Source organism: Mobula hypostoma, chromosome 11 (assembly GCF_963921235.1).
Source record: "Mobula hypostoma chromosome 11, sMobHyp1.1, whole genome shotgun sequence".
In the NCBI taxonomy this organism is placed as follows: domain Eukaryota; kingdom Metazoa; phylum Chordata; class Chondrichthyes; order Myliobatiformes; family Myliobatidae; genus Mobula; species Mobula hypostoma.
Genome location: NC_086107.1, coordinates 56,907,164 through 56,925,383, shown reverse-complemented (window position 1 = coordinate 56,925,383; position 18,220 = coordinate 56,907,164). Strand labels below are relative to the sequence as shown.

Sequence of the window (18,220 nt, the reverse complement as noted above, 5' to 3'; positions counted from 1 at the left end):
GGTGACAGCAAGACTCGACCACACAAAGATGGACCCAGCAGAGAGAGAGCAGCTGACCTTGGCCCTAAGATTCATTGGTCAGGTAGGGGACAAACTACAGGCAATGGAATCTGTTCTGAGTGAAGTTACAGAAGCAATGAGGAAGATAAGCTCGTGCGACAAGCCCAGTCTCATCTGAAGGAACAGGTGTCATTGCTAGCCGCAATGGTTGAACAGCTCACCGCAGAAAATCGGACTCAAGTGTCTGCGATTTCCGCTCTTACAGCCGCCATCCGCGAGCCCACTGGGAACAGCCAGCATCAGCTGACAGCCGTTAATATTCTCACCAACGCAATTCAGCAGCCTCTGGCCACATCAATCCCACTCCCAGTATCTCGCAGGTCCTCCCTTTCTGCTGCCTTGACAATCTCTGATACTCATACTCCCGCTCTCACGCCTGGACCTGAACTAACTCCCAGCTTTGGACTCTCAAGTCCATATAGGAACCAAGTATTCCACCTCCTGGCAGATATTCTGGTGATCCTGATGGCTGCAGGAATGGTATTACCCAATGCAAGCTGACATTCCAAGCCCAACCTGGTCATTTTGGTGATGATGCGCAAAAATGGCGTCCATAGTCAATCTTCTAGATGGACCTCCACTCAGTCTGCTCAATGCTTTACGGGAGCAAGGATATCCCGCAGTCCAGACGTTCCGACATTTCGTGGCAGAGTTAAGGAGGGTTTTTGACCTTCCAGTATGGGGTCAGGAGGCTGCCAACTGAATTTTGGACCTGCACCAAGGCAGAGCAATGGTGAGACCCTATGCAGTCAAATTCCACACGTTTGCAGTAGAGACAAGTTGGAATGAGAGATCTCTCATCACTGCCTTTCAGCATGGACTGAACGCAGGGGTCTGGCATGAGAAACTGTCCATGATGAGCAGGACAGTCTGGATCACCTGATTAATCTGACTACTCGGGTTGACAATTAGGTAACTAGGTGGTGCAAGAATGTTTCAAGCTTCCCACGCACCGTCTGGTCGCTGTCTTTCCTTGCCCTCTCTCCCTCCCTCACACCCAGCAGCCAGCCCATGGAGGAGCCTATGCAAGTGGGGCGCATGCACCTGTCTCAGAAGGAATAAGAGCGGCACAGGAGAACAGGTTCCTGCCTCTATTGTGGTGATCCAGGACGCTTCCAGGTGGCATGTCCCAAGCAGCCAGTAAAAGAGAATACCCGTCAGCAGGGTGGGGAATCCTGACGGATCAGTTCTCTCTTCAGTCAGCTTCCCCTAATTCTGTAATGCTCGCAGCTTCCTTAAGGCATTTATCAATGCCGGTGCAGCTGGGAATCTCATGGACATCTCCCTAGCTCAAAGGCGGGGAGTTCTGACAGGAATTAAGAGAAAAGATCAAAGTCAAGGCTTTGGTCAGTTGACCCCTGGGCTCTGGCCAGATCCACCTTTCCACCCAACCCCTCCAACTTGTGCTCGAAGGCAACCATAGTGAAGAACTCTCCTTCTATCTGGTTCATTTGCCTGAACTGCCACTGGTGCTTGGTCTCCCCTGGTTATCCCAGCATAACCCACAGATCGATTGGTATCTGAAGGTACTCCAAGAGTGGGGACCGGCATGCCTGTCTACCTACCTGGGTCCAGCTCAAACTCCATTCCATGAATCCCCTCCTGTGTTAGCTAAGGATGTCGACCTGTCTGGGATTCTGGCTCAATGTGCAGATCTCCTTGAGGTCTCCAGAAGAACGTTCTTGGATTCCGGCAAAGGGCATCTTGGACAGGTCACTCATCCAAGACTTCCAGCGGACATAGGGCTGTGTCTATGGAGGGGTGCACTGTCACAACCACTGATTCAGCAGCGCAGCAGATACGGCAATTGCGCTTATGAATATGTACGTGTCAGCTAATTATTATACATTGTGATGGTATTTAATTCTGTTCTTTTCGTCATACCACTTGTCAGGACCTGAGCAAAGCACAGCAACGTTTCACAGTCTGCTTGTATTTGCCCTTGCCTGAAAAATTGGACTGTAGAGTTAACTGACTCGAAAAGACTAGTGGTATTAATTTCATATTTAGTTTTTCCTTTGAGCTGCAGTGTTGGCTTTGTTTTCCATTTGAGAGTTTAGTTAATGGCCCTGTTTGGCCTAGCTTTGATTGTTTTCTTTTCCCTCTAACTCTGTTTGCATTAATGTCTGTGAACTATTGACCCACTTCATTGTCTTTCGCTCCGTACTTGGGCCATATCCGAACACAGTGACAGTATCAGGTTCCAAGAGGACATTGACATGCTCTCTCCACATTCCTGACACTTCAAGGAATCATCACAAGAGGCCTGAAACTGCTCCAAGCATTTTTCATTGCCAATTCAATCACTCTGCTACATGATCCCTTATTCGGGGGCTCACCCAACGGCTAGTTAGCATGACTAACTGAATTCAACGCTGAGACTAAAAGCTTCTCTTCTCTCTTTTGACGACAGCTCCAATTTATGACTTTTCCTCCATGCTCCACAGACATTAATGCAACCTGCATTGTTCCTGACTTTCTTCCTTTATAACTCCCCCTGAACCCGGTGGTACAGGTCCTAAAACTCCTGTACTACCTTCCTGATGGCAACAGCAAGAAGCGAACATGGCCTGAATGGTGGGGGTCCCTGATGATGGTTGTTGCTTTCCTGCGACAGCGCTACATATAAATGTGCACAAGAGTGGAGGTAGCTTTACCCGTGATGGACTAGACCATATCCATTTCCATACGAAGCCGTGATGCAACCAGTCAATATGCTCTCCACTACAGAAAAATGCGTAAGTTTTGGATGACATGCTGAATCTTCGCAAACTGCTCAAAAAATAGAGGCGATGCCACGCTTTCTTCATAATGGCACATATGTGTTAAACCCAGGACAGCTCCTCTGAAAACTACGAGTAATTTAAAGATGCTGACCCTTCCCACACCTGATCCCCATTAAAGATTGACTCATGGACCTCTGGTTTCATCCAGAAGTAAATAGTCATTTCCTTGCTCTTGGTGATGTTGAGTAAGAGGTTGTTACTGTGCCATCACTCACCAAGATGTTCAATTTCCCTCCTATAAGCTGATTCATCTGAGTCTTTGATTCGACCAACAAAAATGATTTTGTTAGCAAACATAAATATGGCATTGAACTTGTGCTTATCCTCACAGTCATAAGCATAAAGAGAGCAGGGGACCAAGCCCACGGTCTTGTGGTGCACGTGTGCTGATGGAGATTCTGGAGGAGATGTTGTTGCCAATCCAAACTGACTGGGGTCTGCAAGAGCAGAAACCTGAAAAGTCTATGAGAAAAAAAGAAAACTCTTTTGGTGTTCTTACAGTAAGATTAATCTACACAAGTTTAACTCAGCACAAGGCATGCCTTTTGGCTGTAGATGCATACCGTTCAATTGAAGGTTGACAAAAATGAAGTGGTACTAAATTGGGATGGATGCAATTCACCAGATCTCAGACATGCTCTCTCCACTGATGCTTAGACTTACCAGCCAAACTATCCATCGGTTTCAGCAATCAAAGTTGGATGTGGATGCTTCCATGTGAAAGGAAGCAAAGGGAAGCAATATAGTAAGTCTTAAGCTGTAAAAAACTCACCTTAGCCCACCTGATTAGATCGTGATATATTTCTGGCACTGAACTATGGTATGTTTACAGGAAAGGCCTTCCAAGTAACTTTGTTCCAGCATTACTTTTACACATTGCCTGAGGGTAGTCGGGGTGCATGGGGAAATTCCATCTCCCTTTGCATTTACAATTAGTAATATGGTTGACCTGTACTTTCAAGAGACCATTTGTGAACCAAGACGCATAGTATAGTCTCTGTCTTTCAGCAACATTACCTTGGCCATGGTATAGAAAGTAGCTAAGAAGTTTATTAGTTGTGCAGTACAAGTATGCCTTTATGGATAGCTTTTGAGATCACAGCTCAGAATCAGAATCAGAGTTGTTGTCATTGACATATGTTTCAAATTTGTTGTCTTATGACAGCACAATGGTTGAAGACATAAAAATACTATAAATTCCAATAAAAATGAAATAAGTAAATAGTGCAAAAGAGGAATATTGATATGGTGTTCATGGGTTCATGGTCCATTAAGGAATCTGATGGGGAAAGGGACGAAGGTGTTTCTTAATATTGAGGGTGCATCTTCAGGCTCCTGCAACTCCTTCCTGGTGGTGGTAATGAGAAGAGGGCATGTCCAAAATGGAAGTTGAAAACTTCCTCAGGGCTGGGGAGACTAGTGCCCATGAAAATGGGTTTGGAAGCAGAAGTACAATGAAGACTTACCACCATCTGTTTCACATTAGCCATCAAATCTGAGCTATTCTCAGTTCATAAAATATATTTATCAAAAGTAATTGGTTTTCAAAGATAATCAACAAAATTAACTTATTTCCCCCAACAGAACCAAACGTAGTGAGCAACCTACAGGTTGACGACGTTGGCACCAACTCCATAACACTGAATTGGAAGCAACCAATAGGATATAAAGATGATTATCGCTATCTGGTAGTGACAAAAAAAAGTTCAGATCCTACCATCATCATTCAAAATGAAACTGTAAAATTTGAAAATGCTAGTGTGAGCAATCTCATCGCTGGAATCAACTACACGTTCACTGTTATCACACTTGTAGCCAATGTCCAGTCTGATTCCAGAGAAGTATCCAGCTACACAAGTAAGTACTGCAAAAGGTCGCATCTCTCTATAGTAAATTATATAAATAATTAATTTCCACTGAAGAAAAGCAAATTCCAGAACAGCACCACTCAATCCAATTAAATGTGTGAAACTTTGATATTCTGTCCTATTCCTGCTCTGAGCTTCAGTGGAATTGTGCTAGAAACCAAAGACTGAGAGCCCAAAGTTAGCTTGTGGTATCGACGTCCATCTTTCAATTTGACCTGTATCGCTCTCTCTGCAGATGCTGCCGAATCTGTTGCAAATTTCCTGCCATTGTTTTTACTTCATGTTTTGAGCGGTTTTTAATTGTATAATACTTGTAATTACTCGTTATCAATTTTAACTAAATTCAATAGCTTTCTCATCTGCTGAGATGTTCCTATGTTTCTATTCCGTGATGACTATTACTTACCTTACACCACATTATGTTCTGTGTCTGAAACCTCCTGGAAAATCCAATCATTTTTTTTATCCCACAGAACCTGTACGGATACCAGAAGAAAACATCAGTGTTAGCAGCAATGGGACAGTGGATAGATTGTTTGTGTCCTGGACTCCACCACCTGGAAACGTGGAGGTGTTCTTTATCACTCTTCAAGATGTCAAAAACACGTCAGTACAAAAAGCCAACAGTACAAATTCCACTTCTGTAATTTTCACCGATCTTCGACCTGGTCGAGTGTACAACCTCACAGTGATTACAAGCAGTGGACCTTTTAGTGTTACCTCTGCCAATATACAGGGTATAACAGGTATGTGCAAAGTGTGAAGAACACTTTTAATTGAATTTGTCTTTTGTATCAGAAGTGATAAATTTGGAACACATTCTTAGGCATTGATTGCCAAGTTTGGGATGTGAAATCATATAATTGAGGAATTTGATCTCTAACATTTCACTAACACTGATTGTTTGACCCAGATTTAATAGTTAATTATCGGGGATGGGGATGTAGCCAAGCAGAACAAGTCGAAATTGTTAATTTTTTTTATACTACCCTGTAATGTCCCGTAACACTTGACACTCAATGAAATACTTCTGAATTGTAATTATTAACATAAATGTCAGGAAGTTTAAATTTTCTACACTGCTACGTTTACTAAAAGTTGGTTGTCAGTGAGGTTTCTTACTGGGTATTTTAATAAGGAATATCAGCTCTATAATTTATGTAAGAATACTTTCTTGAACTGTGATTGGACACATTGATTCATTTAGTTTTAAGTTAATTACTGTACTGAGTACTTACTGCATTGTCTGAAGTTGGCAGTTGGGTTGAAACTGTTAGACCTTGTTTTATTTGAATCTCAACAACTAAAGCAAATATAAACAAAGAATTGGATGTTAATGTGTATCAAAGGTGAGGGCATTGACAATCGACTGCAATTAACATTTCTGTCATGTCCACTCTCACAATATTTCCATGTTTCCATCTGCCTGATTTGTTATTCTGATACCAGCCTTTTGTCTCAGCCACCTTAAGTTGTTGCCACACTTTTAAGGAAAATAATGTTGAAAAATACTTCAAAACATTTGGGAAATTTTTAGCAGCTGACTCCTGCTGAAATTATACAGTATATTTTCCTCTACTCTGATCCTCAAGTAGTGTTTCATATCGCAAAGTGTGGCCAACTGAGAAATAATAACCAAGAATTTCAAAAGCTCAAAAGAAATCTCTGTACATTGGTGTTGATCAAAACAACTGTACACTTTCTTTCCTCGTTCAGTTCCAAGCCCACCTGGTACTATCCAGGTGTTGAACTTCAGTACCAATTTCATCTCATTAAACTGGGGAGCACCTGCTGATATGGATGATGGAAGTTACTCCTTCAACATAACCTACAGTGACAATTCTTCTGCAAAGACTATTGTCGAACAGTCAAACTTCACCACAATTTCAAATCTTAATTCTGGAACGGAATACACGATTTCCGTGGCCACCGTTGGACCCAGAAACCTGGCGAGTCGCATTGAGAAGATCAATCACACAACTCGTAAGTGTATTAAGAAATGTCTGTATTTTCATGTTTCCAACTTGATTCTTAAAACAAAAGCACTTTGTAAATTACTGCTTTCCTTGAGAAAATTCTTTGCTATATACTCAGAATGGAAAAGTTTTGGCATAGGTGTGTAAGATAATTTAGAACACAATTTCCCAGCATTACAACTGGAATATTGAGTTTTCTTGATGAACATTGCGGCAGATTTGATGGAAAGATTCTCATCGACTGCTGCTATTTCTTATATTTTTACTTCCTTATGTCTGGTTTTTGATCATTGTGTTCCTATGCCACATTTATTTTACAGTTTCATTCATGTGTCTCTTCTTGTATTTAATATTATTTCCATGATTCAAACAAAACAGACTTGATCAATTAATTAAATGAATTTATTAGATCTGTAACTCATTAGAATTACAATGGGAGATAGAAAATGTATGCAAAGGATAATGTTACAATAATGGGAGATTTCAATATACAGGTAGATTGAGAAAATCAGGTTGGTGTTTAATTGCAGGAGGTGGAATTTCTAGAATGCCTACGATTTGGCTTTTTAGAGCAGCTCATTGTTGAGCCAACTAGGAGATCATCTATTCAATGAACCAGAATTGATTAGATATCTTCAGCTAAAAGAACCCTTATGGCAAGTGATCATAACATGAAATTTGACAAGGTGAAGCTGAAGTCAGATGTATCAATATTACAGTGGAACAAAAGGGATTACAGAGGCACAAGAGAGGATTTATCCTGAATTCATTGGAAAAGAACACTGGCAAGGATGACAGCAGAGTTGTCATGGAGTTAAACTCATCAATGGCTGGAGTTTCTGCAAGCAATTTGGAAGGCACAGGATATATACATCCCAAAGGAGTATTTTAAAGACAAGATGACACAACAGTGGCTAACAAGAGAGGTGTCAGCTAACATAAAAGCCAAAAGGAGGGCATACAATTAAGCAAAACTTAGTGGGGTTAGAGGATTGACAAGGTTTTAAAAACTAACAGAAGGCAAATAAATAAGTCATTAAGAAGGTAAAGAAGGAGTATGAAAGTAAGCTAGCCAATAATATTAAAGAGGAAACTAAAAGTTTCTTCAGATATTTAAAGTGTAAATGAAAATGGATTTTGGACCACTGGAAAATGATGCTGGAGAGGTAGTAATAGGGGATAAGGAGAATACATGAAATATTTCACATGTTCCAAGTCCCTTTGAAATATTAAACCTTTTTCTTTGATTTCCCGTCACAAGATTGTATTAGAATGATTAAATGAAATAAACTGATATTTGTCCCTTCAAGTTCAAAATTCATTTAATCATTCTAACATTAACTTTTTTCATGTACTCTCTGGATTCATCCTTTTCGTCAGATGATATTTTAATGGCAGTTTCATTGATGGATGGAATGACCAGGCCTGTAATGCAAAAATAATGACAGACATTGACAACTCTACTTCCCCAGCAGCTGAAGCTTATAACAAAAGTCCTCTGTTTTAAACTAAATTTCTTTTGCCTTTGATTAAAAATGGTGAATCATCAAATCTGTAAAACTGTGAAACACAAGCACCTCACTTGTATGAAATCATTTGGTATGTTATGTGAAACTACTGATTATTAATCACATTGTTATGCCAACTACAGGTCGACCTTCACTAATAAGACTACCTGTAATCCGGTTCCTTCAATAATCCGGCACTGATAATGTGATCCTTCTGTAATTCAGGCAGATCAAAGGAGATGGGATGAGTCAGTCCCAAGAGTTAAATTTATTTATAGGATTTCTTGTAAGCCAGCAGGAGCTTATTCCTCTAATAAAACCCATGAACTTTGACTTAGCTCCACCCCTCATTATCTGATGTCTGACTCACTTTGCATCCATCCTTCCATGGACTTTCCATAATTGCAAATTGGACAGGAAATCTGAGAAAAATTGTCATGAAGTTTCTGCTAATCAATTGTAAATTGGGAGACTGCTTCACTGAGCATCTCAGCTCCAACTACCAAAAGTGGCTCAGTATTTTAATTTGCATTCCTATTCCCATTCTGACATTTTGGCCCATGGCCTCCTCTTGTGCCATGATGAGTTCACCCTCAGGAAGGAGAAGCAATGCCTTATATTCTGTCTGGATAGCATCCAACCTGAAGGAATGAATATTGATTTTTTCTTCCAGTAAAACAAAATTCCTTACTCCCTCCTGTCTTCTTCTATTTCTCACTCTGTCCTCTTACATCTTTTCACCTGCCTATCTGAATCAGAATCAGAATCAGATTTAATATCACTAGCATATGTCATGAAGTTTGTTAACTTTACAGCGACGGTACAATGAAATACTTGATAAATAGTTAAATTAATATAAGTAGTGCAAGATAACAGAAATAAAACAGTGAGGCAATGTTTTTGCATCTCCCCCTCCCCCTCCAGCTTTCAAATCCCTTACTCACTCTTCCTTCAGTTAGTCCTGACGAAGGGTCTCGGCCTGAAACGTCGACTGCGCTTCTTCCTATAGATGCTGCCTGGCCTGCTGCGTTCACCAGCAACTTTGATGTATGTTGCTTGAGGCAATGTTTATGTCCATTTAGAAATTGGAAGGCAGAGTAGAAGCTGTTCCTGAATCGTTGAGTGTGTGCCTTCAGGTTTCTGTACCTCCTTCCCAATGGTAACATTGTGAAGAGGGAACCTGCTGGGTTGTGGGGATCCTTAATGATGGAAGCCGCCTTTCTAAGGCACTGCTCCTTGAAGATGCCTTGGATACTATGGAGGCTGGTACCAATGATAGAGCTGACTCATTTTACAAGTTTCTGCAATTCATTTTGATCTTGTGCAGTAGCCCCCGCACCCCATACTAGACAGTGATGCAGCCAGTCAGAATGCTCTCCACGGTACATCTGTAGAAGTTTGAGTGCTTTAGTTGACAAAACAAATCTCCATAAACTTCGATTGAAATATAGCCTCTGTCTTGCCTTCTTTATAGCTGCATCAATTTGTTGCATCCAGGTTATGTCCTCAGAGATATTGACACACAAGAACTTGAAATTGCTCATTCTTTCCAATCCTTATCCCTCAATGAGAATGTTTTGTGTTCCCTCGTCTTCCCCTTCCTGACATTCACAATCAGCTCTTTCGTCTTACTGACATTGGAGTGCAAAGTTGTTTGCTGTGACACCACTCAATACTGAGTTGGGATACATGGTGGTATTCTGGTTGGCAATCAGTGGTGAGTAGTGTGCCACAACTTTTGAGGGCCCAGTGAGTGCTGGGCCCTCAGCTTTTCACGATATACATTAACGATCTGGAAGAGGGGAATGAGTGTAGTGTAACTAAGTTTACTGATGACACTAAATTGAGTGGAAAAGCAAATTGTGCAGAGGATATGGAGAGTCTGTAGAGGATGTAGATAGGTTAAGTGAGTGAGCAAGAAGATGAAGTACAATGTTGGTAAATGTGACGTCATCCAGTTCGGAAGGAAAATGGAAGATCAGATTATTTAAATGGTACAAAATTGCATCATGCTGCTCTGCAGAAGGACTTGGGAGTGCTTGTGCATGAATTGCAAGATGTTGGTTTGCAGGTGCAGCAGGCTATCAAGAAGGCAAATGGAATGTTGGCCGTCATTGCTAGAGGGATTGAATTTAAGAGCAGGGAGGTTATGCTGAAACTGCATAGGGTACTGGTGAGGTGGCATCTGGAGTTCTGCATGCAGTTCTGGTCTCCTTACTTGAGGAAGGATACACTGGCTTTGGAGGCGAAGCAAAGGAGGTTCACCAGGTTGTTTCCAGAGATGAGGGGTTTAGACTATGAGGACAGATTGAGTTGTCTGGGACTGTACTCTCTGGAATTCAGAAGGATGAGCAGAGATCTTACAGAAACATATAAAATTATGAAAGGCATAGATAAGAAAGGTATAGGAAAGTTGTTTCCACTGTCGGTGAGACTAGAACTAGGGGACATAGCCACAAGATTCGGGGGTGTAAATTTAGGATGGAGATAAGGAGGAACTGCTTTTCCCAAAGAGTGGTGAATCTGTGGAATTCTCTGACCAATGAAGCAGTGGAGGCTACCTCAATAAATATATTTAAGGCAAGGTTGGATAGATTTTTGCTTAGTTGGGGAAGAAAGGGTTTGGGGGAAAAAGCAGATAGGTAGAGATAAGTCCATGGTCAGATCAACCATGATCTTATTGAATGGCGAAGCAGGCTTGGCTGACCAGATGGCCTACTCATGCTCCTATTTCTTATGTTCTTATGTTCTTATGAGATTTTATGTATTCTCTTGATTCATCCTTTTTGTCAACTGATACCTTATTGGCAGTTTCACTGATGGATAGAATAAGCAGGGCTATAACACAAGCATAATGACAGATACTGATGTTTACTTCTCCATGAACCAGAGTACTACAATAATATGATTTTACTTCTTGGTATCTTGACTCTTCTGTTGACCTGCACTGTGAACAAGCTACTGTGATGTTCTGCATCCTGTGAAAATTATTCTTTCACTTGTAGCTTCTCTGACATTTATCCAGAGCAATGTTGGTGTTAATTCCACTTGATCAAAATGTTGAAAGCTTATCCAATGGGTCTATATCTTTACTAATGCCTATTTATTTCATTGCTTTTATCAATAGAGCCAAAACCCATTCAGAACCTACGAATAGTGGCTTTTAGCACCCACAGTATTTCCCTACAATGGGTAGCACCAGTTGAAGATCAAAAGGACTACAAGTACAGAGTGGTGACAGAAGCACCTGAAGTTAATAACACAACTAAAATTGTAACAGATGAAACTGTAACTGTGGAGGGACTGACACCAGGAACGAACTACATCTTTTCTGTTGTCACATTGGCAAAGGATGATACACCATCAGAATCAGTTATGATTGCCAACTACACAGGTGATACTCTGGAATGGAAAACTCTAATTTAAAAGTATAGAGTTGTTATTTAATTTCCGAAACAAATGTTTCTTCACATTTAATATAACTACTGGTTGTACTGTTATTAAACCATATATCATAGGGTTCCAGTATTCAGTTTTGATCTTCCAGTTAGCTACACTTGAAAGCACAGAACAGGAGCAGGCCCTGTAGCTCACCATGTTTGCATTGAAAATGATGCGAATCTAACTAATCGCTCATTAATGCCTCTATCATATCTGCATTTACCATCGCTCTGGCAATGTTTTTCGTGTACTTGCCACGTTTTGTGTAGAAATACCAATACAGCAGGGGCAGCAGGTGTCAAAAAAGTCCCACTTTGTCAATTCCCTTTTGACCTTTACTTATATGAAGCAGATATATAATCTGTGAGAGAATTCCCTGTCTTGACATGATATTGGCGAAATCATTGGTGCAGGCTTATAAATGGTCACTACCACTTTGAAACATGCAAGTTCATTGTTTAGCCTCAATTTAAAACACTTTTAGAATCTGAGTTGTGTGAACTACATTTAAGGCTCTCATTAATGATTTCAAGAGGGGCATGTTTGTGATAACTTCTATATCAACCAACAGGGAAGAACAGAAATTGGCTAAGGAAGTTGATTAATCACTACCATGCATTTTTAACATCAGTGAGAAGAAAATATTTGAAGAATGTACCAAGCTTCAGTGATGGCAATTCAGTGGTGAATTACACTTAAAGGATGAGATTCTGTCTCTAAACTGAAAAAAAACTCAGTGCTTAATTCTAAATCCCCTATACAGAAAGAGACTGGTATACTTCCATTGCTTCCCCCACCCTCACCTTTTGTCAAGCAAATCTTTTAAATAAATTAAACTTAAAATGACATCTGATGGAGGAGCAAAATCTTGAAAAATGTTTCTTAAATTCATCAGACATAAGTAATTCCAGAAATTTAATTTAGACATTAACAGAAGACAGTCAGTTGATTAGGCAGCATTATGGAATGAGAAATGGAGTTAACTTTTCAGTAAAGATCCTTTACTAAAGCTGCAAAATGTTCAAATTGTAAAAAAGGTTTTAATCAATGAAAGTAGGAGGAAAGATCAAACAGAATGGATAGGGCATTTTCCAAGTAGCTTGATCTCTTTCAAAATCCCAGTTACTCTGTTGTTGGTGCTGTATCCAATACTGTCTAGTGGTGATAGTATTTTGTTAAGTTCCATTATAATCACTATATATTGTTTTATTTTTACATAGAACCTATGAAAATACCTTCAGAGAACATCTTACTGAGCAATGAGAACACAACTGATTTATTGAATGTTTCCTGGGACAATCCAGTAGGACATGTTGAGAATTTCAGTGTTCAGATAAAAGATTCTAAAAACCCAGAAGCATACAGCTGTGAGAAGACTGTGCAACCTCCAAAAACCCAAGTAGAATTCAGCAGCCTGAGGCCTGGAAGGTTGTACAGGGTAAATGTAGTGACAATTAGTGGACCTCATCACGTAACCTCAGATGATGTAACTAAGGCCACCTGTGAGTACATTCTATTACAATTTGTTTTAGCATCTGAATGTTTTTTCAGTTAAAATTGTAAATGAAATGCCACACAACAGCAGGTTCCTTGGGGCTTGACCTCTTGCCCTTGTCAATCTGGGCACACCTATAACAACTTTCCTAATTTCATGTCCTACTTTGATAAGATTAGTTTCTCTGGCCAGTTTTTTTTCCACATGGCTACACTGGCACTCTATGATGTAGCTTTTGCAGCGTTTTATGACTCTATTCTGACTGAGATCCAGTCTTTTCCTCTCCACTTGGTTAAACATCTTTTTATCTGGCAGACAACAGGAATTCTGCAGATGCTGGAAATTCAAGTAACACACATCAAAGTTACTGGTGAACGCAGCAGGCCAGGCAGCATCCCTAGGAAGAGGTACAGTCGACGTTTCAGACCAAGACCCTTCGTCAGGACGTCGACTGTACCTCTTCCTAGAGATGCTGCCTGGCCTGCTGCGTTTACCAGCAGCTTTGATGTGTGTTGCTTTTATCTGGCAATATTGTTTTATCTAAGTACTGTTTCAAAACAAAATTGATGCCTTTGGATTGTCTGTTCAATGATGCAAAGGTAGTGATTCATTTAATTAAGTGAACTTTCAACAAGCAGTGATATCTTACAAACTAAACTTGAAGATTATGTAACTTAAAATTGTCCTTAGAATTTGTGACCCATTTCTCCATGATTTCACTGACACATTCAATTCACATGTCCCTTTTGTACCTTGTATGAAACAATCTCCCAGCTTCCATAACTGCTGGGTCAGAGTATGACTACAGGTTTTGATCAAGAGCTAGCCAAAGGGTGGGACAAGAACCTCTATCCAATAATTCTCCCTGGATCCTCCAAATTTCCCATACTTTTCTAATTTTCAGTGGAGTTCTCATCTTTTAAGGTTGTTCAACGGTCTTTCCCAGAACCTCATCTGCTTCCTCATGAATTATGCCTATGTCCAAATATTCTCCTATAGTAGAGTTATGTTCAGTGGTTTTAGTTACTGTTAAGGCTACTAACTTTGGATCTAAATATATCCAATCCACACCAAAACTGTGAAGATTGTAATAACCAGCAGCATGGTTCCGAATCATCCTAAGCATTGCTTTAATGATCACAGGTCACATCATGGAGTCATAGAATACTACAGCACGAAGAGCTTGCTAAAGTCCATGTAGACAATACCCACTGCCATTTCTTTAACAACATTCCTGGTAACCTCTTCAAGAAACTGTAAGATTGGACAGACATGACTTACCACACACAAAGCCATCTTCACCATCCCTAATCAGGCCCTAGCTATCCAAATCCTTACATATCTGATCAGCCTACAATTTCCCATCTTCATCTTACTCCCAGACCCTTTCTTAAGCAATGAAACAGCAGTGGCTATTGTCTAGTCCTCCAGCACCACACTGTGGCTAAGGGTATTTTATATACCTCTGCCAAAGCCCTTGGAATTTCTGCACTGGCTTCCCACAAGGTCCAAGGGGACACCTAGTCAAGCCCTGGGAACTTATCCACCCTAATTTGCCTCAAGGTAACAAACACCTCCTCTTCTGCAACCTTTATATGGTCCATATCCTCACTGCTGTTTTGTTTTGTTTCTGTAAACTTTGTGTCTATTTCCCAAGTAAATACAGTTGCAAAAAATCTTAAGATCTCCCCATGTCTTTCAGCTTCATGCAAAGATGAACACACTTACCTTCAAGTGGACCAATTTTATCCCTTGCTATCAACTTTCTCTTAATATATCTGTAAAAGCCCTTGGGATTCTCCTTCACCTTGTCTGCCAGAGCAACCTCATGCCTTCCTTTAGGCGTCCCAATTTCCCTCTTAAGTGTTTTCTTGCATTTCTTATATGGATTTATACTCAAGTATCTCATTTGTTCCTTGCTGCTTATACTCGCTCTGCACCTCCTTCTCCTTTTTATAATATCCATTGAAAACCTTAAACCTGTTAAGTCTTGCTTATTCTTCTGACAGGAACATACAAATGCTACAGCTTCAACATTTCACTTTTGAAGGCCTCCCACTCACCAAGCATCACTTTGCCAAAAAACAATCTATCCCAATCCACACCTGCCAAATTCTTTCTGATGCCTTCAAAATTGGTCTTTCACGAATTTAGTGAGGCCAGAAATAGGAGCTAATGCAGTTTAACATGTGGCAGGATGGTGCAGGAGGGAGGGCTTCAAATTTTTGGATCATTGGGTTCACTTCCAAGTAAGGTGGGACTGTACAGATGGGAAGGGTTGCACCTCAACTGGAAGGGGACTGAAATCCTTGCGGGAAGGATTGATAATGCTCCTCTGAGGAATTTAACCTAGAGTTGCAGGGGTAAAGGAATCAGAGTGCCAGGTGAGCGGTTGTGAGAGAAGATGATGCTTTCCTGAACAGTATCCAAAACAATTTGCATGTTTTTGAGGGGATAGCCACAGGGGTACTCTGAACTGACTACTTATGTACTTTCCCCTCATGACGGTCATTGGCTCTTGACAAATGCCTAATCTCAAGGCCCTGCTCATATTTTAAATCTTGAGCTCATCACTAGATTACTTAAAGAGCTTCCGTAACATTGTTTGCTGCCATTACAATACCTCATTTCTCTTATCCAATTCCCTGTACTTCAATGAACTGCTCTGCCCCCAGTCCTTGCTACTTGCTTGAGGTCCATTGTCGAAGATCTAGTTGCAGACCCGTACAGAGAAAAGGCAGATTTTATACCCAAATCCCTTCCGACTGAATTTCTGAATTCATGGTGAGCTACCCAAAAGTTCATATTTGCCTCTATCCCAAACCTGTAATCCAGAGTTACCACTGAGAATCAGGAAAAGGCCATGCGCATTCTCTGAGTTAACACACCCAAGAGGGTGCAATCAAAGCCAGCTCCACCCACATAATGAATAATACTTGTTTCTTCTAAGCTGTGATCAACAATTAGCCTTTCTTCTAGTGTCTTAAAGTAAATGGATGCCTGCTTTACAATCTACGAACATTCCTTGGATGCGGAATAGCACTGGAAAGCTGCAAATGTAATGCCAATATTTGAGAAAGGGAGTAGACAGAAAACAAGATACTGTCGGTTTGTTAGTCTAACATCTGCCATTGATGAATCCAGCATCCATCATTCAGTGATAATACGCAAATATTTTTAAAAACATAAGGCAATGAAGCAGAATGAACATGACTTTATGAACAGGAAATTGTATTTAACAAATTTTCTACATAACAAACAGGGTAGATAAAAGGGCACCAGGAAAGGTAGGAAGGCTTTGATAAGCAACATGAAAGATTACTGCTTAAGGGTGCTTAGCGTTGCGGGTATTACATTGGCAAGGATAAGGAGTGGCAAACTTCAGGAAATAGAGGGTAATGAGAAATGGATCACTTTCAGGTGGGTTATTAGTTGCTAGTTAGATGCCACAGGGATCAGTGCTAGCAATTTCTGAAACTTTCCATGCAAGGTAATAGGGTGGTTAAGAAGGCTTACAGTGTTTTGGCCTTCATTAGTTGGGGAATTAAGTTCAAGAGCTGCAGGATAATGTTGCAGCTCTATAAAATCTCTGGTTAGACAGTTGGAGTATTGTGTTCAGTTCTGGTCGCCTCATTGTTGGAAGGATATAGAAGTTTTAGAGGGGCTGCAGAGATTTACCAGGATAATGCCTGGATTAGAGAGCATGTGTCATGAGGGTAGGTTGAGGAAGCTAGGGCCTTACTCTTTGGAGCAAAAAAAGATGAGAGTTGACCTGATAGAGGTGTATAAGATGATAAAGGACAAACAGTAACTTTTTCCCAGGGCATAAATGGCTAATTGAAGATGATTGGAGAAAAGTATAGGAGTATATCAGAGGTAGGTTTTTACAAAGAGATGCTAAGGGATACGCTGCCAGGTATAGTGGTAGAGGCAGAATAATCAGGGGTATGTAAGAGACTTTTAGATAGACACATGGATGAAAGAAAAATGGAAGGCCATGTGGGAGGGAAGGGTAAGATAGATCTTGGAGTCGGTTAAGAGGCTGGCACAAGATGATGGGCCAAAAAGCCTGTACTGTGCTGTACTGTTCTATGTTCTATGATAAGAATAGTTGTACTGTAGTCAATGTTGAAGTCGATGCAAAGGAAACATGTGTTAGTAAGTCATAAGGAGAATACAGACAGCCATCAAAGGAATATACTGTACGTTGGTAAAATATAGAGCGTGGACTAACTGGATTACATTGTGGAAAAATGTGAGTTTATCCGCCCTGAAAGAAAGAAGGTATATGTAAGTCATTGTTTAGATAGAATCTACAAATAGATTTAGAAATTCTAGAATATGAAACAAAAATACAGCATACAGTTTCATCAAACAGTTAAGAAGGTCATGTAATGTTAACTTTCATGGTAGGGGGTATGTTTGATGCAACTTTATAGACCACACTTGGAATGATGCAAACAGTTTTGGCCTCTACATTTGTGGAAGGATGTGTGTGCATTAGAAGCAGTGCAGGGAAGTTTCACCTGGATGATTCATAAAATGAAGGGATTAACATAAGAAGAAAGGTTGATAGGTTTAGCCTATGTTCATTGGAGCAGCAGAGGTAAACTTGTTGAAACACATAAGTTGCTGAGAGGCTGTTAGACCTGTAGAAGGTACCTAGAACTTGGGGATTGTTTTAAGATAAGGGATCTCCCATTTATACTTTATACTTTATTGTCACCAAACAATTGATACTAGAACGTACAATCATCACAGCGATATTTGATTCTGTGCTTCCCGCTCCCTGGATTACAAATATTAAATATTAAAAATACTAAAAATTAGTAAATATTAAAAAATTTAAATTATGAATCATAAATAGAAAAAAGAAAAATGGAAAGTAAGGTGGTGCAAAAAAACCGAGATGCACATCCGGATGTTTCGAGGGTACGGCCCAGATCTGGGTCAGGATCCGTTCAGCAGTCTTATCACAGTTGGAAAGAAGCTGTTCCCAAATCTGGCCGTACGAGTCTTCAAGCTCCTGAGCCTTCTCCTGGAGGGAAGAGGGACGAAAAGTGTGTTGGCTGGGTGGGTCGTGTCC

At 40.4% G+C, this 18,220-nt stretch overlaps 1 protein-coding gene across 7 annotated transcripts in view; it reads left to right on the top strand.

Moving 5' to 3' along the window:
• LOC134353772 (receptor-type tyrosine-protein phosphatase eta-like) overlaps window positions 1-18,220 on the top strand; it is a 299,381-nt gene that overhangs the window by 221,853 nt on the left and 59,308 nt on the right. For all 7 annotated transcript variants that reach the window (XR_010019675.1, XM_063062133.1, XM_063062132.1 and 4 more), the window contains 5 exons: window positions 4,431-4,703; window positions 5,188-5,460; window positions 6,431-6,697; window positions 11,326-11,592; window positions 12,860-13,141. Coding sequence is in view for 6 of the 7 variants with exons in the window: in XM_063062133.1 (XP_062918203.1) it covers window positions 4,431-4,703; window positions 5,188-5,460; window positions 6,431-6,697; window positions 11,326-11,592; window positions 12,860-13,141 (1,362 nt within the window). In the remaining variant the exon portion in view is untranslated. The remainder of the gene's footprint in view (window positions 1-4,430; window positions 4,704-5,187; window positions 5,461-6,430; window positions 6,698-11,325; window positions 11,593-12,859; window positions 13,142-18,220) is intronic.